The sequence below is a fragment of the Geotrypetes seraphini genome, chromosome 6 (assembly GCF_902459505.1).
Source record: "Geotrypetes seraphini chromosome 6, aGeoSer1.1, whole genome shotgun sequence".
Taxonomy (NCBI): Eukaryota; Metazoa; Chordata; class Amphibia; order Gymnophiona; family Dermophiidae; genus Geotrypetes; species Geotrypetes seraphini.
The window spans coordinates 22,354,643-22,379,274 of NC_047089.1; the positions used below are offsets into that span (position 1 = coordinate 22,354,643).

The 24,632-nt window shown below is 44.3% G+C and overlaps 1 protein-coding gene across 3 annotated transcripts in view; it reads left to right on the plus strand.

Moving 5' to 3' along the window:
* CCDC81 (coiled-coil domain containing 81) overlaps positions 1 to 24,632 on the plus strand; it is a 156,428-nt gene that overhangs the window by 26,170 nt on the left and 105,626 nt on the right. For 2 of the 3 annotated variants that reach the window (XM_033950545.1, XM_033950546.1), the window contains exons 6-7: positions 5,871 to 6,019; positions 20,941 to 21,052. The exons of the other annotated variant lie outside the window; for it this stretch is intronic. In XM_033950545.1, the coding sequence (XP_033806436.1) occupies positions 5,871 to 6,019; positions 20,941 to 21,052 (261 nt within the window). The remainder of the gene's footprint in view (positions 1 to 5,870; positions 6,020 to 20,940; positions 21,053 to 24,632) is intronic. 3 annotated transcript variants of the gene reach the window in all.

Consider the following 24,632-nt stretch of genomic DNA (forward strand, 5'->3'; position numbering starts at 1 on the left):
AATAAACTTTTATTGATTATGACAGGAGTCGGCATACAACATATCACCAGGAATTGGAGGAATTATAGCAGACTTAACTATACTTTCTGGTGAAATTCATTGTGCCTTATTTACAAAATGGAAAGAACAATTTCCATACAAAAAGGAAATTATAATAATTTTAAAAAGATCTGGGGGCCATTGACAACTTTGGTTTTAAGTTTTTTTATTCATTTTTCATATAACAACAAGTGTACAATCTAAATTCATACAAATTCATTAAGTATACACTTGACATTCTTTCATACCTTACTGTAAATTTAACATTTCATTATATACTCTTTTACTATAATTTTTAAACAGCATATATAATACTTAATAAGTAATAAGTATGTCAACTATTACTCAATTATAACCCCCCTCCCTCCCCTTACTTTGGGAAATGCATACAATAAAACAAAATATAATGTTAAATTATTTATATTTTATGATGAATAAAATAAACCCACCCACTACCCCCCTTATCAAATATCTTATTATGGGAAAATTATATCATTCATTGCAAAAGTCTGTTAATGGTCCCCAAATCTTCTTAAACTTATCTATATATCCTTTTTGTGTTGCAAATGTATGCTCCATTTTATATATATGGCATACTGAATTCCACCAAAAGTTATAATTTAACCTGTCATAGTTTTTTCAATTGTGTGTTATTTGTTGAACTGCTACTCCAGTTAATATAAATAAAAGTTTGTTATTTGAAGAAATTTGACTCTTATTGCAATGATTAGACACCATTTTTAATTGAAAGTACATTTTAATATGTGGGAGGGGTGGTATAAAGTTCTATTTAAGGTTTCATCATTAGATAAGAATGAAATATTTATACAAAATTTATGATTAAAATATTTGTGGGAAGGGTGGGTGGCGAGGGAATAAATTTATGTATTTAAGATAATCAAGTGATGTGTATAAATTTAAATGATGTAATATTGTGCACTTGATGTAAGATGAAAAATGAATAAAGACTTTGGAAAAAAAAAAAAGTAGTGGTTTTCTGTTTTTAGGTTTGTTTGTTTTTTAAATTGTCAGAGGGATTTCTGATACATTGGATGTTTTTCACTGACGTCACTTCAGATTCTGTTCTTGGAAACAGAGAAGGCATATTTCAGGGGTATCCCATTTATTCCTGGGTTGTTTTTTTGTTGGGTTTTTTTCAAATTCTTTATTCATTTTTCCATCTTACATCAAGAACACAATATTACATCATTTAAACCTTGTATACATCACTTGATATAAGTATATATACTTCCTGAGGTTTTTTGATTCTTTACTGGAGTGGGAGTGGCATGTCTTTATGTTCAATCTGGAAAGAAGGCCATTTTTATAGTATTTAATTCTTCCCTCAGTTTTGTCAACACTTTTTTTTTCAAAGCAACTCTAAGGGGGTAATAATAATAAAAAAAAAAGTCTAAAAAGTGTCCTAAATGGCTACTTGGACGATCAAAAAGCCTGATCGTCCAAGTACCCATAACCAAAGCTGGTTTTTAGATGTATCTAAAAACAGCTTAGGCCTTTCCCCTGCCTCTAAATGCACAGAGAGAAAAGAGGTGTGTTTAGAGGAGGGGAAAGGGCGGGCAGTGGGAGGGAGGTGGGCTGACCTACACTTAGCCGTACAGCAGGTATAACCAATACAGTTTAGTCGGCACTTAGACCTTTTTTACTTAGACGAAATAAAACCAGGTCTAAGTGCTGAAAAAGGGGCCGCTGAGCTGATGGCCGCTGGTGCCATCAGTTCAGCGGTCGGGCAACCTAACCATCGCGGCAGGAGAGATGCCTCATCTCCCCTACCGCGATGCCATCACTCTTCTACCCGAACTGCCTATTCTGATTGGCCCAGGCGCCTTAGGCCGCACCAGTAGGTGGTCTGCCTGCCGGACAGGCGGGTTTGGCTCCCGTCTGTCCAGCCAACTAAACAAAGGTACGGGGAAGGGGGGTGGGTGTGTCGTGGGAGTTGGCCAGGGGGGTCGCGGGTCGGCTGGGGGGGCGATCGGAGGTTGTTGGGAGGAGGGGGGTTTGCGTCGAGGGCAGGAGGGCCTGGGATCCCTCCTGCCCGTAATGTAGTGCGGGGTGGGGGTAGGGGGTCACCGTGGCCAGGAGGGTTTGGGCTCCTTCCTGGCCCGATGTTGTCGGGAAGGGGCAGGATCGGCTGGGCCAGGAGGGTTTAGGCTCCCTCCTGGTCCGAACAACTAGCAGGGGGGGGGGGGTCGCCAGGGCCAGGAGAGCTTGGGCTCCCTCCTGGCCCGATATTGTCGGGGAGTTGGGGAGTCGGCGGGGCAAGAGGGCTTGGGCTCCCTCTTGCCCCGATCGTGTCGGGGAGTCGGGGGGTAAGAGGGCTTGAGCTCCCTCTTGCCCCGATGTTGTCGGGAGGGGGGGGTCGCGGTTTGACATGGCAGGAGGGCTTGGGCACCCTCCTGCCTGGATCGTTGTGGGGGGGTGATTCTGTAACCGGTGTTGTTTTTGACAGACACCGGTTACAGAATCCAGCTTTTAGGCGAGGGACTGGCTCCTCCTTCGCCTAAAAGCCCTTCTGTTGGACGTTTGTGGCCTAGGCGTGTTTTTGTTTCATTATGGCTAAAAATTGTAGACGTGCTGAGGGGGTACTTGTAGACGTAGTGGAGAATGGGCGTTTAGGCAGAGGAAGGCCATAATCAAAACATGGACATTTGTTTTGGTTATGGACACTTTCCCTGCTTCTGGGTTGAACGTTTAGGGACTTAGGCCAAAAGGGGACTTAGACGCTTTTTTTGATTATGCCCCTCCACGGTTTCAAATTGTTTCCCTTAGGATTAAGGCACTGCATCTGTTTCATCAAATAGTAGCCAGTCTTGAGGAGATTAGATTGAGAGGTTGGGAGGGTTTTTTTAAAAATTTAAGTGTTCTAGACTGAAAGTACTTTATAATCTCTTATCTATTAAACAGAAAATAAAGAGAAGATAGAGGTTTTCTAAACCTAAATAGTTTCAGCAGTTTACTTTTTCTTTCTTCTTGAAATATTATTGTGTTTTAGTAAAGAAAAAGTTACAAAGCAAAACAGATAGGTACAATTAGTACAAAAGTGGACAACAAAAGTAAGGAAAAACATTATTAAAATATCTTCAACAGATATACTGCTTCAGCGGTTTACTAATAGATTGTAATATGGGAAGGCAAAAGACAAGTTAGAAGCCCTGTTTTTAGGATTTTGTTTAAAAAAAAATCAATGCAATTTTTTAAAGTTTATGTCCAGCAAAATTAATATAATTAAGCTATACAGGTAGCTTTAGATAGTGGAAAATCTGAAAGCAAAACCATGGGCAAAAGGTAAAATAAAGACAAAGTAGCCAGAAATAACTTAGCAGTTTGGTGCCTGCAGTATACTAATATACCACACTAACATAAGAACATAAGAATTTGCCTCCGTTGGGTCAGACCAGAGGTCCATCCCGCCCAGCGGTCCGCTCCCGCGGCGGCCCTTCATGGCCTATCACCTGTGCAGTGGTCCCCTACTCTTCCTATAACCTACCTCAACTCCCATCTGTACCCCTCAATCCCCTTAATAAAAAATTTGGCCCTCGACTTAGTCTATGTTTTAGATTTCGGCCCCTTATGTGATTGAGTTTGAGACCTCTTAGAGAGAGGAAGAGACAACGGTTACTGAGGCTGGGCAGACCGGATGGGCCACCCGGTCCCCATCTGCCATCATGCTTCTATGCTTCTATTATGCATTTATTACTATTTCTTAAGTATTTGCTTGTTTTCTTTCTTCTTGATTATTTGGGCGTGTAAGCTTATAAAAGCAAATTTTTAAAAACCTAAATTCATGTCTAAAGCAAATTGTGGGACAAAACGCCTATCAAGAAGAGATAAGGAATTTAATTTCCAGGGAGAGCCCCCACAGTACGCCATACTTCTGTGTGGCTTTTAAGCCATCCCCTCTGGACATAAGAGGGCTCCAATAATTATACTCCATACTTGCTCATTTCTCAAAGATTGTGTTTTGTTGGCCAGGCAAAAGGTCTTATTACCCTCAATGGGTAAGAAAACACTGATACGTGGATCTTATCAGCACAAATGATTAATATCCTTCCAAATTACATTCATAGACGTCACCAAGATACTACCTTTGAACTCATTAGGAAGGGTTCTTTTTCAAAACATGAAGAAAGTAATTATACTATAATTGCCTAAGCAAATTTCTGAGGTAAAGTCTGTGCACATACAGCCAGACACACATGGAAGGTACAACAAAACTTTTTATTAATTCAGAAACCTGAGGCTGTTGCTTCACAGGCTCGGGAAAAGGGAGAATAGTCTCTTAGTTCTAAAGCAAAAGTCTTGAAACAGGCCTGTGACTTACAGGGCCCAAGATAATTATTCGTGGCCAGTGGCCACGCACATGCTGTAACAGTCTTTCTCTAGTCAGTTATCCAGGTCTGGCCTCAGCAAGACCCTAGAACATGGCTCACAGTATTTTCAGCAAAAGTAGTTGGCTTACCTCAGCCAAATAGGATTGCAGTCAAGGTATATGTTGGGATCACTCATTCTCTTCTCCCCTGACCTCTCTAAACCTTGCTCTGGCCCTGCCTCTTATACTTTCTGGCAGCTGCTTCCTGGACTCCTCCCCTCCTGTCTCACTTCCTCCTAGGGAAGAGACACATATGTGAAGGTCTGTGAGGAAGTATCCAGCAGGCGAAGTGGTAGCGTCTTATAGATTCCTCACATATGGTAATGGCAAAGCAGAGATCCTGGTTATGTGCCTTCAGATCAACCATTCCTAATCCACCTTGCTGCCAGTTACTGAATAAACACACCATTATTAATTTAGGTTTCATCCCCACCTCCAGAAGAATGTACAACAAAAGTAAGATAACAATATAATCACTAATAATAAATCCCTAAGCGCGCATGCGCACTCCTACCTGCGTGATCCCTGCCTCCATGATCAGTAGCTCCGTGGCCGGCAGAGAAATGTTAGTGCGGGTTTGGCGTGGGCGCGTTCAGCGGTTTACAACGAGTGCGCATGTAGCAGTTTACTGTGTGCCAGTTGCCCGTGATTTAAAAAAAAAAAAAGGAACGTGAGAGAAGGGGCACGATAAAAAGAGACACACACACTGAAAGACAGGTAGGTGGGAGTGAAAGACACACACAGAAGGGCTGCTGCTGGACAGGGAGAGCAGGGAATGGGTGCTGCTGGACAATGGGGAGGTAAAAGGAAGGGAGAAGGGCTGCTGCTGGACAGGGAGAGCAGGGAAGGGGTGCTGCTGGACAGTGGGGAGATAAAAGGAAGGGAGAAGGGGTGCTGCTGGACAGTGGGGAGGTTCAGAAAGAGTTCAAATAAATGAGCTATCCCTTTACCAGTTGCTAAAATGCATGCTTATATACCAAATTAATGATTAGCTAAATTAATCTCACTTGGATAATAATGCAGACATTGATGCCTGAGAGGAGATTGAAGGGGTAGAGGGTATAGATTTTAGTGAGTAATTTGTTTTGTAATGTATGATTAGATTTTATAGATTCCTAATTTTTTGCTTTTACCTCCCCGTCCTCACCATCTAAAGCTAAGAGTTTTGGGTATTCTTTCAGGGGTATGCCATGAACTCAGCTTTTTACCTTCTATTTTTGATGATGAAATCTGCTTGATGTAGGTAAGGACTTATAAAAGGTCATTAGTTAAAGCTGTATGGGAAAGCATTCACAGAGTTTGCATTTTATGTGCCTTGTTCCATATATCTGTTGCTATTCCGCAGTTTTTAGTAAGTGGTGACAGCGCATGATGTAGAATGTGCTTTTATGGCTTATACAACATTTCAAAGGAAAACTAGTTAATTTATTTTGGTTTTCTAAAGGATGGAATCAAAAGATCTGTATGACAAAACACTGACAGAAAAAATTGATGAAGAAAATGAAGTAGAAAACAGACATCAACAAACAAAATTATATGAAGCTGTAGTAAATAAAGAAGGCAATGAAGTGGACAGTAACAGTGACAAAAGAGGTTTGTGAATAGCTGTCTCATTTTCCTTTCCTTTTGTTTCAGAGCAACAGCCATACTACCCTGGCAGCTTTGTAATCTTAGCAGCTTCCTTTCTTTGAGTGCTGCTCCTCATATGTCCAAAATGCAATTTGCATGAGTAGGAAAATTACCCTATCTAGAACAAAGGAAAAGAATCACAGAGACTAGTTTTACTACTAGGAAAGAGACCATAAGGCTTCGGTATCTCACTACCTTATTTCTTAATGCTCTTGATAAACCCCCCATTGAGTGGTTAAAGTTCTATCATAGCAAACCCTTTTTATATACCATATATACTCAAATATGTCAACCCAAATATTAACCAAAGTAACCATTTTCCTCAAAAGGAAGGAAAAAAGGTTGACTCAAATATAAACCGGGGTATGTGTGTGTGTGTTATATTCAAGTGCCCTGCCTTGCACTCATTCCTCCTTTCCTCCTTCCCTTCCTACTTAGCCCCTGATGCTCACTAAAGGCCTGCCTGAAGCCCTGGTGGTCCAGCAGTCATGTCCTGTCCATCTCTAAACCACTCCACCTTCCTCCTGATTCCCTGACCCCTCTAGACCTTACCTTAAAAGCCCTGGTGGTCTAGCAGGGAACTTGCGACAGGCATTTTTGATTGCGGCTCTCATGGGTCAGGAGTGTAGGAAGATCACTCCTGCAACACTTTACTGCTAGACCACCAGGAATTTTTTTAATATATATATATATATCTTTATTCATTTTCAATCTTACTTCAAGTGTACAAACATCAAAACATTAAAATTAAATATATCACTTGACAATCTTTCTAATTTATCTTATAATACATAAAATTACCTCCCTTCCCTCCCATCATTCCCGCTATTATTTTTCCCATTATGAATAATAATATATAAACCTCCCCCCTCCCAACATTAGACGGTGTATATTCCAATAGAAAATGGTGTCTACTCATTACAATAAGATGTTTATGGCTCCCAAATTTTATTAAAATTATTATAATTCCCTTGTTGTATAGCTATTGTTCTTTCCATTTTATAGATGTGACATAATGAGTTCCACCAGAAATTATAATTGAGTCTACTGTGATTTTTCCAATTATTTGTGATATGTTGAATGGCGATTCCTGTCATGATCAGTAAAAGTTTATTATTATTTGATGATATTTGGTTCTTTTTCCTCATTGACATACTAAATAGTATTGTATCATAAGATAATGCCACATGCTTTTCCAATAAACAATTTACTTGATCCCAAATTGAATTCCAAAAGGCTAAGATAAAGGGACAATAAAACAAAAGATGATCTAAAGTCCCTATTTCAAGATTACAATGCCAACATCAATTAGACTTTGAACTATTGAACTTTTGTAATCTAACTGGGGTCCAAAATGCTCTATGCTGAAGAAAAAAACAAGTTTGTCTCATAGATGCAGACATTGTACATCTCATCCTCCAAGACCAAATTTGTGGCCATTGAGATGCTGAAATTTGATGCTTAATCTCAATGCTCCAAATATCCCTAAGACCAGTTTTAGGCTTCTTTTTAACAGATTCATTTATAATTTTATACCACTGTGCAGCCTGGTGTCCCAGAAAGTCCACCTGAAAGCATAAAAATTCCAGACTATATTGCTTACTAAGATTTTTCCATTCAGGGAACCCTACCTGAATGGCCTGCTTCAGTTGCAACCACCTAAAACTTTGTGATTTATTAAGACCATATTTATTTTGCAACTGTGTAAAATCAAGCAGTTTACCATTTGAAATAACATCATTTAAAGTCCGTATTCCTGCAATCATCCAATGCTTCCAGATGATCTTAAATCCGCCAATTTGAATCTTGGGGTTTAGCCATATGGTTTGGTTTGTTGATTTACTAATAGGAATAGTAGTTAAATTGCTGACAAATCGTAAGGTTTTCCATGTGTCCATTAATATTCTGTTATCTTTATATAGTCTAGGCTTCTTGATACTAAGAACATGACAAAGTTTTAAAGGAAACATGAGTCACCATTCCAAATATAACAAATCTAGGGTGTTTTCAATGAGCTCAGGGAGGACCCAATACATACCTTGGCATAAAATATAGGCTTGATGGTACCTATAAAAGTTTGGAAAATTTACCCCACCCTCCTTAATTGGTTTTTGTAAAGATACTAGAGCGATTCTGGGAGTTTTACCTAGCCAAATAAATTTTGTAAGAATAGAATTCAATTTTTTATAAAAAGACCCCTGAAAAAAAACTGGTATCATACCCATTTGATAACAAACTACAGGCAATATCATCATTTTAACAGTTTGAACTCTCCCCCACCAAGACAGATGCAAAGAATTCCATTGCTCACACATTTCTGTTACCTTTTTTAATAGAAATTTTTCATTCTCTTTCTAGTGTGTTTTTAATCCAAATACCTAAATATTTTAATCCCTCTTCCTTCCATACAAATGAGAATGTATCAAACAAACTCTTTGTACAATGCACATTAAGTGGAAGAATTTCAGATTTACTCCAATTTATCTTATATCCTGAAAATTTTCCAAATTTTTCTATCAATTCTAACAAGCATGGAATGGTTGTTCTTGGATTTCTCAAATGAAGTAATATATCATCTACATATGCAGAGATCTTATATTCTCAATCTGTTTGAGGAATACCCTGTATCCCCTTTGCCTGTTGAATAGCTAATAATAAGGGTTCTAAAACAATATCAAAGAACAAAAGAGATAGTGGACAACCCTGCCTAACTCCCCTATGTAGATTAAAATGTTCTGATAAATTATTATTAATATATAATCTTGCAATAGGGGAGCTATACAAAGTTTGAATCATTTGTATAAATCCCGAACCTATACCAAACCATTCCACTGCCTGATACATGAATGTCCATTCCACTCTATCAAAGGCTTTCTCTGCATCTAAAGATACAGAAAAAGTCGGATCATTCATGTCTTTTGTTAAATTTAGCATGTGAAAAGCCAATCTGATTGATTGAAAGTAAAAAGAGAATAAAAGTCAAGGGTTTATTGATTGTGGCTTTATATTATATTACAAATAAGTTTAATATAAACTTGAATAATTTAATACAAAATTGATTTATATTTGTGGTCTGTTGGGGATTTATCTTGATTTACCTGATCTTATATGCGCGGTTCCAAGTCTTCATTGTCATTATGTAGGGAGGGGAAGGGAGGTAGTAAAGGATATAATGATGAATTGATGAGGTGTAATATGCAAAATGAAATAAGATGGAAAATGGTGTATATTCATATTTTATTATTTAATTTATTCTATGATAAACGGAAGAGATATATTACAATTAATATATATAATGGAGGTTAAAATCTTTTCACTTAACATTAATGGCCTCAATCACCCAGTAAAGAGGAAAAAAATGCTTACATTCTTGAAAAAACAAAGGGCTGACATATACAGTGGTGCCTCACACAACGAACTTAATCCGTTCCAGGAGCAAGTTTGTTATGTGAAACGTTCGTTGTGTGAAACGCGTTTTCCCATAGGAATACATGTTAAAAAAAATAATTCGTTCTGTAGCATAAAATATGCTAAGATGACATAAAAAAAGATAAATTTTTGGTTATTATTTTTATTTAGATACATCTAAAAACATAATTGTTTTTTAAAACAACACACATTTTTTAAATTTAAAGACAGACTAAGTAGAGTCTAATTTTACAGTGAGAGGGCAGAGTCTCAGCGGCAAAAACTGGGACTTAACTGTTCATTTTTTTTTTTTCTACCGTGTTTCCCCGATGATAAGGCAGGGCCATCAAATAAGACAGCCCCCCCTTTTTAGAAAAAAATGTAAAATAAGGCACCCCCCCCGCAAATAAGCCACCCACCGATACCTGCGCTTACCCGAATCGGGTGGTACGGTGGGTGACTCCGTGTGGTCCCTGGCACCCCCGACACGATCGGGGCAAGAGGGAGCTCAAGCCCTCTTGCCCCCCCGACTCCCCGACACGATCGGGGCAAGAGGGAGCTCAAGCCCTCTTGCCCCCCCCCGACTCCCCGACACGATCGGGGCAAGAGGGAGCTCAAGCCCTCTTGCCCCCCCGACTCCCCGACACGATCGGGGCAAGAGGGAGCTCAAGCCCTCTTGCCCCCCCCCGACTCCCCGACACGATCGGGGCAAGAGGGAGCTCAAGCCCTCTTGCCCCCCCGACTCCCCGACACGATCGGGGCAAGAGGGAGCTCAAGCCCTCTTGCCCCCCCCCGACTCCCCGACACGATCGGGGCAAAAGGGAGCTCAAGCCCTCCTGCCCCCCCGACTCCCCGACACGATCGGGGCAAAAGGGAGCCCAAGCCCTCTTGCCCCGCCGATTCCCCAACTCCCCGACAATATCGGGCCAGGAGGGAGCCCAAGTCCTCCTGGCCACGGCGACCCCCTAACCCCACCCTGCACTACATTACGGGCAGGAGGGATCCCAGGCCCTCCTGCCCTCGACGCATACCCCCCCTCCCCCCAACGACCGCCCCCCCCAAGAACCTCCGACCGCCCCCCCCAGCCGACCCGCGACCCCCCTGGCCGACCCCCACGACACCCCCAACCCCCTTCCCCGTACCTTTCTGTAGTTGGCCGGACAGACGGGAGCCAAACCCGCCTGTCCGGCAGGCAGCCATCGACAGAATGAGGCCGGATTGGCCCATCCGTCCCAAAGCTCCGCCTACTGGTGGGGCCTAAGGCGCCTGGGCCAATCAGAATAGGCCCGGGAGCCTTAGGTCCCTCCTGGGGGCGGGGCCTGAGGCACATGGGCCCAACCCGACCATGTGCCTCAGGCCCTGCCCCCAGGAGGGACCTAAGGCTCCCGGGCCTATTCTGATTGGCCCAGGCGCCTTAGGCCCCACCAGTAGGCGGAGCTTTGGGACGGATGGGCCAATCCGGCCTCATTCCGTCGATGGCTGCCTGCCGGACAGGCGGGTTTGGCTCCCGTCTGTCCGGCCAACTACAGAAAGGTACGGGGAAGGGGGTTGGGGGTGTCGTGGGGGTCGGCCAGGGGGGTCGCGGGTCGGCTGGGGGGGCGGTCGGAGGTTCTTGGGGGGGCAGTCGTTGGGGGGAGGGGGGGTTTGCGTCGAGGGCAGGAGGGCCTGGGATCCCTCCTGCCCGTAATGTAGTGCAGGGTGGGGTTAGGGGGTCGCCGTGGCCAGGAGGACTTGGGCTCCCTCCTGGCCCGATATTGTCGGGGAGTTGGGGAATCGGCGGGGCAAGAGGGCTTGGGCTCCCTTTTGCCCCGATCGTGTCGGGGAGTCGGGGGGGCAAGAGGGCTTGAGCTCCCTCTTGCCCCGATCGTGTCGGGGAGTCGGGGGGGCAAGAGGGCTTGAGCTCCCTCTTGCCCCGATCGTGTCGGGGAGTCGGGGGGGGCAAGAGGGCTTGAGCTCCCTCTTGCCCCGATCGTGTCGGGGAGTCGGGGGGGCAAGAGGGCTTGAGCTCCCTCTTGCCCCGATCGTGTCGGGGAGTCGGGGGGGCAAGAGGGCTTGAGCTCCCTCTTGCCCCGATCGTGTCGGGGAGTCGGGGGGGGGGCAAGAGGGCTTGAGCTCCCTCTTGCCCCGATCGTGTCGGGGAGTCTGGGGGGGCAAGAGGGAACCAGGCGGAGAGAGGGCAGTTAAGCGCAGTGCCTGCGCGGAAGGATGCAGCTCGGGCGACTTCGTTGTGTGAAACGAAGTTCGTTGTACGGATCAAGACATAAAGTTCGTTGTGCGCAGCGTTCGCTGTGCGAGGCGTCCGTTATGCGAGGCACCACTGTATTATATACAAGAGATGTATCTATCGGCTATAGAATCAAAGAATCTCGAAGGGGATTGGGTGAAACATTGTTTTTTTTTCAGGCTCTTTTAAAAGCAAAGGGTAAATATAATGAGTTATCTTCAAAATTGGTAAGGAAAGATTTGTTTTCCCAGCAAACCCTGTATTATGTAAATTCAAATAAGGCGGGAAGATTACTGGCAAATTATCTTAAAGCAAAGAAAAGAAGAACAAAAATTATAGCAATAAAGGATGAAAAAGGAAATACATACACTCAGATTGGAAATATTTTAAGTCAATTTTTAAATTTTTATAAAGATCTGTATTCTTCCGAGTCTTATGCTGTGTATGTTCATTTGTAGACCGTTCTGAGCTACTGGGAGGACGGGATAAAAATCCAAATAAATAAATAAATAAATAAATAAATAAAAAGAACAAGATGGTTTGGAATTTTTAAAACTTATTAATGGTCCGAAAATTCCTGATCACATAAAAAAAGTTTAGAAGAGCCTATATCATTAAAAGAATTAGAAACAGCTTTGAAGTCTCTTAGAGTTGAATCCGCTCCAGGTGGGGATGGTTTTACAGTGGAATTTTATAAATCATTTCAAACTTCTCTATTACCCCAATTATTAAATTTATATCAATCTCAACTAAGTAAGGGTTGCATTACAGGTACTATGGCAGAGTCCTTGACTATTGTTTTGCCAAAGCCAAATAAAGATCCCACTTTGGTTTCAAATTACAGGCCTATTTCTTTAATTAATGTGGATGGAAAATTATTAGCTAAAGCATTGGCAATGCGGTTGGCTAAGGCTCTCCCTTTTATCATTGATATGCATCAAACTGGATTTGTTGCGAACAGACATTCATCTAGACCACCAGGAATTTAAAGATAAGGTCTAGAGAGATCAGGGAGGCAGATAGTTTAGAGTTGGCTGGGTCAGGACGCAGGAAGGATCACTCTTGTCCCAACTGACTGCTGGACCACCAGGGTTTCAGGCAGGTTCATGGGAGGCCTGCAACAGGTCCAGGCGGGGATGGGGGAGGAAGTAGGTGCAGACCAGAGGACTCTAATATAAACCAAGATCCACATTTTTGGGCCATTTTTTTGGACCCAAAAATCTTGGTTTATATTCAAGTATATACGGCACGTTAACAATGAAAAAGATTGTTGGCTTGTTGCAAAATATCATATAAGAACTTGTAAACCAGGTATTCTGTTATATCCCTTATCCCAGGACAAGCAGGCAGATATTCTTGACTGATGGGTGACGGCACCGACGGAGCCCCGGTACGGACACTTTTAGAGTGATTGCACTCTAAGAACTTGGAAAGTTCTAGATGCCGCACCGCGCATGCGCAAGTGCCTTCCCGCCCGACACAGGCGCGCGGTCCCCAGTTTCTTAGTTTCCGCGGAGCTAAGAAGACGCGTTTTTCAACGGCTGTTGAAATTTTTTTCTACTTGCCTTCCCGCTCGCGTAAACCTTTTTGGCTTATTTGCCTTTTTTCTTTGTTTCATTTTTGTAAAAAAAAAAAAAAATAAAACTTTCATTTTTTTCTTCAGTTTTGGTTTTTCCCCGGCGGGGCCTTCTGCCACCATCGAGGCCTCGGCCTTCGATTTGGCTGAAGCCGTTTTTACTTTCATGCCCCCTCAGCCAGGGTTTAAAAAGTGCCAGCGGTGTGCTCGGCCTATATCTCTCACGGACCCACACAACTGGTGCCTACAGTGTTTGGGTCCTGAGCATCAGGCTTCCACCTGCACCCGCTGTGCCACCTTAAAAAAACGAACTCTAAAAAATCGCCAGATACAACAGCGATTACTGTTCGGTGCAGAGATGTCCGACCCCGTTCAATCGACCCCGGCCTCGGCACCTACTCAATCGGCACCTTCATCTTCGACGCCGCGTGACACCGCATCGGCATCCCAGCACTCAGGTAAGCCGGCTAAGAAGCCTTCCCCTCTGGAGCGTCCTCCGGTCTCGAGTGCAGTGAGCCCAATCCTGCTGACCGTGAGGCGCCAGAGGAAGCGCTCCGCCCCTATACAGGTGAGTCCCTCAACATCGGGCTCCTCATCTCCGGGGTGTAGAGCGGCACCGCAGGTACCGCAGAAGAAAAAAGCGGTACCGGTGCCCTCCCTTGATGACCGCATTGCGGCCATTTTACAGGAAAAGCTGAAGGAGCAGCTCCAACAACTCCTTCCAGCTATCCTGACACCGAACCTTCCGGTGCTGGTCTCGTCTGAGCCGTCGGTACCGAGAGTGGAAAGACCTATTCTGTCTACTTCCTCTCTTTCGGTACCGTTACACTCGACCTCATCGGTGTCGATGCCAATTCTTGCACCGGAGCCGACAACTCAGCACCAGTCGGTGCAGACTTCGGCTCCGATGCAACAGGTAACATCTCCCGGTACCGTTTCGATGAGGTCGGGTAAGTCGGTACGCAAGTCCCGACACCTAGAACCATCCACCCCTGAGTCTCGGGATCGTACTTCCCATATTCGAGACCCTGATCTGTGGGGTGATTCAGAAGAGCCCTTTCTTTCAGAAGGTGAGTGTTCTTCGGGGGAGGATGAGCCTGATATTCCTGATCCATCCTCCAAACATGATTCCACATCTTTTTCAGCATTTTTAAAAGATATGTGTGAATCTCTCTCTATTCCTTTGGAGGCTGAGTCTAAAAAGTCTAAGGCTTTTTTGGATGCTCTTGATTTTGACCAGCCTCCAAAGGAATTTCTGAAACTCCCTCTTCATGATATCTTGAGGGAGACTTTTTACAAAAATTTAGAGACTCCTCTCACTGTCCCTGGATCTCCCCGTAAATTGGATTCACTATATAAAGTTATCCCCATTCCAGGTTTCGATAAACCCCAGCTTCCACATGTGGAATCCACATTGAAAAAGTCCTCAGGGGCTAGTGTGTATGCTTCTATCCCTCCTGGTAGAGAAGACAAAGCCATGGACAAATTTGGTAAGCGTCTCTATCAAAATGCGATGTTAGCCAATCGATCTGGCAACTATGCTTTTCATTTTTCTTTTTATTTAAAGCATCTCCTTACCACCATGGCTTCCTTTGAGCAGTACCTTCCTGAGAGGAAACGGTCGGCTTTTCACCAATGCTCTTCTTCTCTTTCTCAGCTTAGAAAATTTATGGTAAGATCTATATATGACACCTTTGAGCTTACCTCTAGAGCAACGGCCATGTCTGTGGCCATGCACCGCTTAGCCTGGTTAAGAGTGTCCGAACTGGATGTTAACCATCAAGACCGGTTAGCAAATGCACCTTGCTTAGGGGATGAGCTGTTTGGAGATTCCATGGACTCAACGACCCAAAAGCTCTCTGCTCATGAAACACGCTGGGATACCCTTCTTAAAACCAAGAAGAAGGCTCCGCCAGCACGTCCTTTCAGACAACAATCCACTTACCAACGCCGTTATGTGGCTCGTCCCTTACAGTCTGCTCCTCAACAACCTAGGAGGCAGCGTCAACAACAGAGGCAAACTCCTAGACAGCAACAACAGCAACCTGTCAAGCAGCCTCCACAACAGAAACCGACTCAGCCCTTTTGACTTCATTCTCCAGGGCATAGCCAGCATCCAACCTTCACATCTCCTGCCTCAACCTATAGGAGGGCGTCTATCTCTTTTCCTCAGCCGATGGGAAGCAATCACTTCGGACCAATGGGTCCTCAACATCATCCACCACGGCTACTCTCTCAACTTTCAAACCCTCCCGGGCACAAGTCTACCAAAAGAGTCTGCTTTGCACACTCCCCAATCTTCCCTCCTCCTTCAGGAGGTTCAATCCCTCCTCCTTCTGAACGCCATAGAGGAAGTTCCTCCGGAGCAAAAGGGGCAGGGATTTTACTCCCGTTATTTCCTAGTTCCCAAAAAAACAGGAGACCTCAGACCTATCCTAGATCTTTGCGATCTCAACAAATGCTTAGTCAAAGAGAAGTTCAAGATGCTCTCCTTAGCAACTCTTTACCCTCTTCTCAATCAGGACGACTGGCTATGTTCCCTCGATCTCAAAGAAGCATACACTCACATACCGATCAATCTGACCTCCAGACAGTACCTACGTTTCATGATCAATCATTGTCATTACCAGTACAAGGTACTACCTTTCGGTCTGGCCTCCTCTCCAAGAGTGTTCACCAAATGTCTGATTGTGGTAGCAGCTTTTCTACGTTCCCACCACCTTCAGGTGTTTCCTTACCTGGACGATTGGTTGATAAAGGCAAATTCATCTCAGACAGTTCTTCAGGCCACCAACCAGACCATCTTATTTCTGCGTTTACTGGGATTCGAGATCAATCTACCCAAATCTCATCTTATCCCCACGCAGAGACTTCAATTTATTGGAGCAGTCTTAGACACAATTCTCATGAGAGCGTTTCTGCCATCCAACCGTCTTCAAACGCTTCAATCTCTATGTCAGCAGATGCTTCCACAACGTTCCATCTCTGCAAAGCAAATGATGATTCTCTTGGGTCACATGGCCTCCACAGTTCATGTCACACCACTTGCCCGTCTGCATCTGCGCACTCCTCAATGGACCCTGGCTACTCAGTGGTCCCAAGCGATGGATCCTTGCTCTCGTCACATATCTGTGACCTCATCTCTTCGTCAGTCTCTACAATGGTGGTTGACATCCTCAAATCTATCCAGAGGTCTTCTGTTCCATCTACCTCCTCATCAACTTGTCATCACCACCGACGCTTCCCCCTATGCTTGGGGAGCTCACTTGAACGAGTTCCAGACTCAAGGTCTTTGGACAGCCCAGGAAAAGAAGCATCACATCAATTTCCTGGAACTCAGAGCGATGTTTTATGCCCTCAAGGCCTTCCAACATCTTCTATTTCCTCAAGTTCTCCTGCTGTGTACAGACAATCAAGTTGCAATGTACTACATCAACAAGCAGGGAGGGACGGGCTCTCGCCTCTTGTGCCAGGAAGCCCAGAAGATCTGGACTTGGGCCATAAATCACCATCTATTACTGAAAGCTATCTACATTCAGGGAGAACAGAATTCCTTAGCGGACAAGCTCAGCAGAGTTCTCCAACCTCACGAGTGGACACTCGATCCTCTCACTCTGCAGTCCATCTTCGCTCAGTGGGGCACTCCTCAGATAGACCTCTTTGCAGCTCCTCACAATCACCAGCTGCCCCTATTCTGCTCCAGACTCTACTCTCCTCACCATCTGGCAGCGGATGCATTTCTCCTCGACTGGTCCAATCTGTTTCTGTATGCTTTCCCTCCTCTGCCTCTCATGTTGAGAACCTTGTTCAAGCTCAAGAGGGAACGAGCCACCATGATTCTGATTGCTCCGAGGTGGCCCAGGCAACATTGGTTCTCCCTTCTACTTCAACTCAGTTCCAGGGAACCTTTTCTTCTTCCACTGTTTCCTTCTCTGCTTACACAGCAGCAGGAGACCCTTCTACATCCCAACCTCCAGTCTCTGCACCTGACAGCTTGGTATCTCTCGGGCTGACTTCTCATGATACCCTTTTGTCTCAGCCTGTTCGTTCAATTCTGGATGCCTCCAGGAAACCGGCCACTCTTCAATGTTACCATCAGAAGTGGACACGTTTTTCTTCCTGGTGTCTCCTCCATCATCATGATCCCACTTCTCTGGCAGTGGAGACCTTGTTGGATTATCTCCTTTCTTTGTCTGACTCTGGTCTCAAGTCTTCTTCAGTCAGAGTCCACTTAAGTGCTATTGCGGCGTTTCATGAGCCAGTCCATGGAAAGCTCCTCTCAGCCCATCCCTTGGTGTCCAGGTTCATGCGGGGTCTTTTTAATGTGAAACCACCTCTTAAAGCCCCTCCTGTTGTCTGGGATCTTAATGTAGTTCTTTCCGCCTTAATGAAGCCTCCATTTGAACCTTTGGCTACCGCTTCTTTCAAGTTTCTCACTTGGAAAGTACTTTTTCTTATTGCTCTTACCTCTGCCAGGAGGGTCAGTGAGCTACATGCACTAGTTGCAGACTCATCAGGAAACCAAGGTGGCATGGGGGACCCTTCTGATGATTTAGACAGGTCATGACCTGTTTGGGCCGCCGCGGGAGCGGACTGCTGGGCTAGATGGACCTATGGTCTGACCCGGCGGAGGCACTGCTTATGTTCTTATGTTCTTATCCACCTTTTACTGTCTTCCATCATGACAAGGTGGTTCTGCGCACACATCCAAAGTTTCTCCCTAAGGTTGTCTCTGAATTTCATCTCAACCAATCCATTGTTCTGCCTGTCTTCTTTCCGAAACCTCACTCACATTCTGGAGAACAGGCTCTGCATACTTTGGACTGTAAACGGGCTCTTGCTTACTATTTAGACCGCACTAAGCCCCACAGATCATCTCCCCAACTCTTTCTGTCCTTTGATCCGAATAAATTGGGACGTCCTGTTTCTAAACGTACGTTGTCTAATTGGCTGGCAGCGTGCATTTCTTTTTGTTATGCTCAGACTGGACTGACACTGGAAGGTTCTGTCACGGCCCATAGAGTCCGAGCGATGGCAGCATCTGTAGCTTTCCTCCGGTCCACTCCTATTGAGGAAATCTGCAAGGCTGCCACTTGGTCCTCAGTTCATACTTTTGCATCTCATTATTGTCTGGATGCATTCTCCAGACGGGATGGACACTTCGGCCAATCTGTTTTGCAAAATTTGTTTTCCTAATGGCCAACCTTCCCTCCATCCCTCTTTTTGTTAGCTTGGAGGTCACCCATCAGTCAAGAATATGCTGCCTGCTTGTCCTGGGATAAAGCACAGTTACTTACCGTAACAGGTGTTATCCAGGGACAGCAGGCAGATATTCTTGCATCCCTCCCACCTCCCCGGGTTGGCTTCTTAGCTGGCTTATCATAACTGGGGACCGCGCGCCTGTGTCGGGCGGGAAGGCACTCGCGCATGCGCGGTGCGGCATCTAGAACTTTCCAAGTTCTTAGAGTGCAATCACTCTAAAAGTGTCCGTACCGGGGCTCCGTCGGTGCCGTCACCCATCAGTCAAGAATATCTGCCTGCTGTCCCTGGATAACACCTGTTACGGTAAGTAACTGTGCTTTCTTCTGGCTTCAGTACACTGGGTGTTCAATCCCTTCCTGCAATCTGGGCTTGCAGAAATCCAAACACTTTTCTGAGCATGTGCTGGATAGCGATGCATCCCGCCCACGTGATACTAGTTGCTCTGGACTGGCCTTTGTCATCCATGGTATGTGGATCTCATCCGTCTTCAGCGGGACAGGAAGCTCAAACTCCCTCTTTATCATAACCTTCTCAGTCAGAGTCCGGTGCCTAATGAGAACCCATAACATTTTGGTTTTACGGCATACCTCTCGAGTGCTCAGCTTTGATAAGATGTGGTTATTCAGATGTGGTCATCTCAACACTTTTGAAGCCCAAGAAACCTACTATGGCTTCTTATGCCAAAGCCTGGAAGGCTTTCCAACAGTGGTGTGCTACAGACCGAGAGGAGCCTGAGTAGGCTCCCATTTGTGTGGTCCTGGCTTTTCTTCAGGCAGGCTTAGATAAGGGTTTAGTGGAGGCCTCTCTTAAAGTTCAGGTAGCAGGCCATTCATGCTTCCAGACACCCAGGGGTTCTAGTTCGCTTCCTGCTCATCCTGATGTGACCAAGTTTCTGAGAGGGGTGCTTCGCTTGCGATCTCCCTTGCGTCACTCTTTTCCTGCATGGAATCTTACCATAGTTTTGCAGGGCCTTGTGGAAGCCCTGTTCCAGCCACTGAAGAATGCTTCTCTTCTGGATCTGATGAATAAGACTGTCTTTTTAGTCGCCATTGTCTCGGCACGGTGTATTTCAGAGCTTCAAGCTCTTTCATGCAGTAAACATTTTCTATGACTTAAGGATGCAGGAGTAGTTCTCCGTGCTGTACCTTCCTTTCTATCAAAGGTGGTTTCTGCTTTTCCATGCCAACTGGAAAGTTCATTTGCCTATGTTTCATTCCACAGGCTTGGAGAGAAAGGATCGGATTTTCCACAAATTGGATGTCAAGAGAGTCTTGCTCCATTTTGGGGGGGGGGGGGGGGGGGTTTGAGAGAGGATTAATGATTTTTCGGCTGTCTGATCCCTCTTTGTCCTGACTGCCCTCCCTTTGCATGGTAGGCCAGCGTCTAATACCTCGAGTACCCATTGGATTTATATGGCCATTTCCGCACCTTATGCTGCTCGCGGCAAGTGGCCATCAATTTTCTCTTAAGGCCCACTCGACTAGCAGTGTTGCTGCTTTGTGGACAGAGTCTCGTGCAAGTCATCCAGATAAAATTTACAAGGCGCCTACTTGGTCCTCTCTTAATACCTTTACCCGGTTTTCCAGATTCATGTGGTGGCTCGCTCTGATGCTGCTTTTGGGACCTCAGTGTTGCGAGCAGGCTCTTCTGTCCCTCCCTAGATGCTGCCATTGCTTTGGTATGTCACCTAGCATACTGAATCTGGAAGGAATGTAACAGAATGGAAGATTAGGTTTTCACCTTTGATAATCTTCTTTCTGTTAGTCTGTCAGGAGGATTCAGTACGGCCCACCGTTTTTGTGTAAGCTCAGTTTTTCTGAATTGGCTGCTTTCTTTGATCTCGGTTATTCTCTTTACAGGCTTGAGGTTCTTCCAGCCAGTAGATGGGTCCTGTGGGATTTTCGCTCTTCTATGAGTATACATATTACTGAAGGCTGCTTCATGTGGGTGGTTGCTACACACAGTAGGTTAGTTCTACATTGTTTCTGAATGTTTTTTCTGTGTTGCCTTTTCCCTTTTTATTACTTGTTTTCATGTTTTCCAGAGCAACCCAGAACAGAAATTTGTTTATTACCAGGGAGGTTTCCCCGTGCCCCCTTATTTTGTCATGGATTTGTTCTGGTATGTTGCTTGGCTTTGGGACTGAACTGCAGGGGGTTCTAATTCTCTAAGGTTGGAGGAGCACAAGTTCAGAAAAGTGTTTGGATTTCTGCAACTTCCGGATTGTGGGAAAGGATTGAACATCTAGCATACTGAATCCTCCAGGGACTAACAAAGAAGATTATTGAAGGTGAAAACCTGATCTTCCATTGGTAAATTAGGTATTTTTTAATTACAATATTTGAACTGACACATTATAAAGAAGCTTGCCTTCATACTTATTTGCTTGTTATATGCTAATGGATTCATTGACAGAGTCTGCATCTGCTAGACGACTTCTGAACCGACAATGTATCGTCCCTGCCAGGGTGAGAGGAGTTAATTTACTAGAGGATCTTGAGAGGAGTTTTAAACCAATAACGGAGAGGTAAGATTGACACATGAAACTAAATAGAAACATAGAAAATGATAGCAGGGTTCCATATCAGTTAATCCCCAGTCACTTAGTCCCTAGATCATTTAGTCCCCTACCATTTAGTCCTTGATACTGGAAGGGAATGGTGCCACCCTTCCACTGCATTATTCATGCCAACAACTCCAGAATGAACATCCGTGAATAGCTTAACGAATTACGGAGACTAAGCTAGCGGGGCTTATCTAACTAGAATACTAAGTTACTGGGGGACTAAGTGACTGGAGACTGGGGATTAACTGACTGGACACCTGATAGCAGATAAAGATCATATAGCCCAGGGGTGCCCAATAGGTCGATCGCAATCGACCGGTAGCTCGCCAATGCAAAGTGAATCGATCCCAGGACTCACTTTGCCTTGGCAATCTATCGAGCCGATCAATCTTCCTCTCCCCGATGTCAATTCTGCTGTCGGAAAGGAAGTTCGGGCCAGCCAATCGCTGCCTGGCTGGGCGGAACTTCCTCTCCGACGGCAGACTTGACGTCGGGGAGAGGAAGATTGATCGGCCGAAGCAGAGAGAGCATGGTGCGGCGTCGGCGTCGGGGCCTGTTATCCATTGGCGGTGTTTGGGTCCCGTTCCCCGATGGCAGCGGCAGTGGCAGTGGCTTGGGGAAGTGCAGGCAGAAAGAAAGAAAGGGGGCAGGCAGGGAGACAGAAGGAAAGAAGAGAAACAGAAAAAAAGAAAGGGGGCATGAAGAGAGAAAGAAAGAAAGGTCAGGGAGAGAGGAAGAAAAAGTTGGGGGAGGGAATGAGGTGTGGAGGAGAGGAAGCATACAGGCTGAAAGAAAGATTGGATGCACAGTCAGAAGAAGAAAGTGCAACCAGAGACTCATGAAATCACCAGACAAGGTAGGAAAAATGATTTTATTTTAAATTTAGTGATCAAAATGTGTCTGAATTTATATCTGCTGTCTATATTTTACAATATAGTCCCCTTTTACTAAACCGCAATAGTGGTTTTTAGCGCAGGGAGCCTATGAGCATCGAGAGCAGCGCTGGGCATTCAGCGTTGCTCCCTAAGCTAAAAACTGCTATTGTGGTTTAGTAAAAAGGGAGGGGGGTGGGTATTTGTCTATTTTTGTATGGGTGTTACTGAGGTGACAGTGCATAGAGTCATCTGCTTTGACCTCTTTGAAAAAACCCCGGAATAGGAATGATAATTAACAATTCTATGTGTACAGTGTGCGTTGTGTTTTTTTTTAAATTTTATTGTTGGTAGATCATTTTGACTTGGTCATTTTAAAAGTAGCTCGCGAGTCAAAAAAGTGTGGGCACCCCTGATATAGCCTATCCAGCCTAAGCTCTACATTCCCTTCTTCCTAAGAGATCCTCTGTACTTGTCCCTGGAATTCATATATAGTCCTCATCTCCACCTCTTGTATTGAGATTTCAGGTTTTTTTTGTATCCACCTTCCTTTCTGTAAATAAATATTTCCTTAAATTATTCCTGAATCTTACCCCTTTCACCTTTATCCCATGACCTATGAGGTTTTGCTTAGACTGTGCTTGTTGTATTTTATGCATATATAGTTTGGGTGTTTCTCACATTCAAAGTGTGTTAGAAGCTTCTTCATATATCGATTTTAGAAAACAGTTAAAAACTCAATTATTTAACAAGCTGGGACTTTAATGTATCTTATCCTTTTAACTTTTAATTTTATTTTAATATGGCTGTACTCTTCTTACATTGTATGTATTTCTTTTATATTGAATACACTTAATTTGTCGAATCTTAAATGATTTGCATTGTTTGTACTATGCTTAACTGTTGTGAACCACCTAGAATTCAAGGGTATGGTGGTATACAAAAATAAAATTATTATTATTATTATTAAGTGTTGAAATCAAAAATAAATCTAGTGGTATAACCCTCCTTTCTGATTTACAACTGTTATCTCCCTCTTCATCTCTGTTTCCATGCTGTTGTACCACAGTATAGCTCAGCAGCTGAACTGGACAGTGCAGGCAGCTTGTTCAGTTTCCCAAATCTATATGCTTCCTTTTTAAATAGGAAGATTTAGGGAGAGAAGGAGAAGCAAGGCTCAGGCATTGTCCCCATACTTTTTGAAATATCAAACATTAAGGGTTGTCTGGTATAAGTTTTCTTATGAATGGCAGATGGCTAGTGGGTATCGCATGTATCCTCGTTATTCCCCATTCAATTTATTATGTATTTAGCACCATTAGGGGGATGTTTAAGAGAATTAGGAACTACTTTTTGGTCCTGATTCAATAAAAGATGCCTACAGTTAAGCACCTTGATCGGTGCACCTAGCTGCTATAGGCATCTAACTTAGGGCCTCTTTTACAAAACTGTGCAGCAAATGCTCCGTTGCCCATTCAAATCTTATGGGAGTCAGACCATTTACCACGTCAGCCTGTGCTATTGGGCTTTGTAAAAGAGGGAATTAATTTTTTTTTAATTGGCTTCATTGGTGCTGATAATTGAAAGTGCCATTAAAAACCAATTTTAATTTGCCAGGGCTTGGCTCATCTCCTTTTCAGTTCTCTAAAGTGACCTAGCCTCTTCCTAATAGTACAGGGAATATAATCTCCCAAATATCTACTAGCACTAGTATTCCAAGTAACTCTGGTACTGTCACCTCATTCACTGTGTTAACCAGCTGTACACAGGACCCTAACTCTAGCTCTGGGGTTCAGTGTAAAGCAGGGATCTCAAAGTCCTCCTTGAGGGCCGCAATCCAGTCGGGTTTTCAGGATTTCCCCAATGAATAGGCATTGAAAGCAGTGCATGCACATAGATCTCATGCATATTCATTAGGGAAATCCTGAAAACCCAACTGGATTGCAGCCCTCAATTAGGGACTTTGAGACCCCTGGTGTAAAGGAACTATCCTCCCAATTAGATAGTTATCCCCTCCAAAATCCCCTCTGGTGAGGTTCAAGTTATACTTTTTTAGCATTATTCTCATAACACTGCTTTCATAGTATAGCAGAACAGGAAAGGGTTACTGATCTCCCCTCCCCCACACACTCTGCAGCTTCTCCTGCAGGTAACAGAAATAATTCTTGAAGCTTGTTAGCCTTAACTTTCTTTCTAGGACTAGCACTGAATTTAGCCTAGTTTTAACAATTAGCTCCCTGTCTAGTATAGACCAGGAAAATCACATAACATTCCTTAATTCACCTTTAAGGAAAGATACATCATCCATACAGGGTTCTAGACAACTTCTCCTGGTTCCCATTACACTTCTGTCTTGCTTCCTGTGCTCACAGAAACATTCTCTTCAAAGTTCAAGTATTCATCTCTCACTGGCACTTGCCTCACTTCCTTCTGACTCAGAAAGCATTTCTGTATCTGGGACCTTTGGCATATGGTTCCTACTCTGTGTAGAATCTTTAGCTTCATTGAGCCTCATAGGTTCTCTAGCCGTGATATCTCTCTCAGCCTTTCTCCCATGCAGGGTCGCCATCAGAAATTTCTGGGCCCCTTACTGAGCAATCCTATTGGGCCCCCCACGCACCCCTTCCCCCCCGACCCCCCCTTCTTCCATGGGCCGAATACACACATAG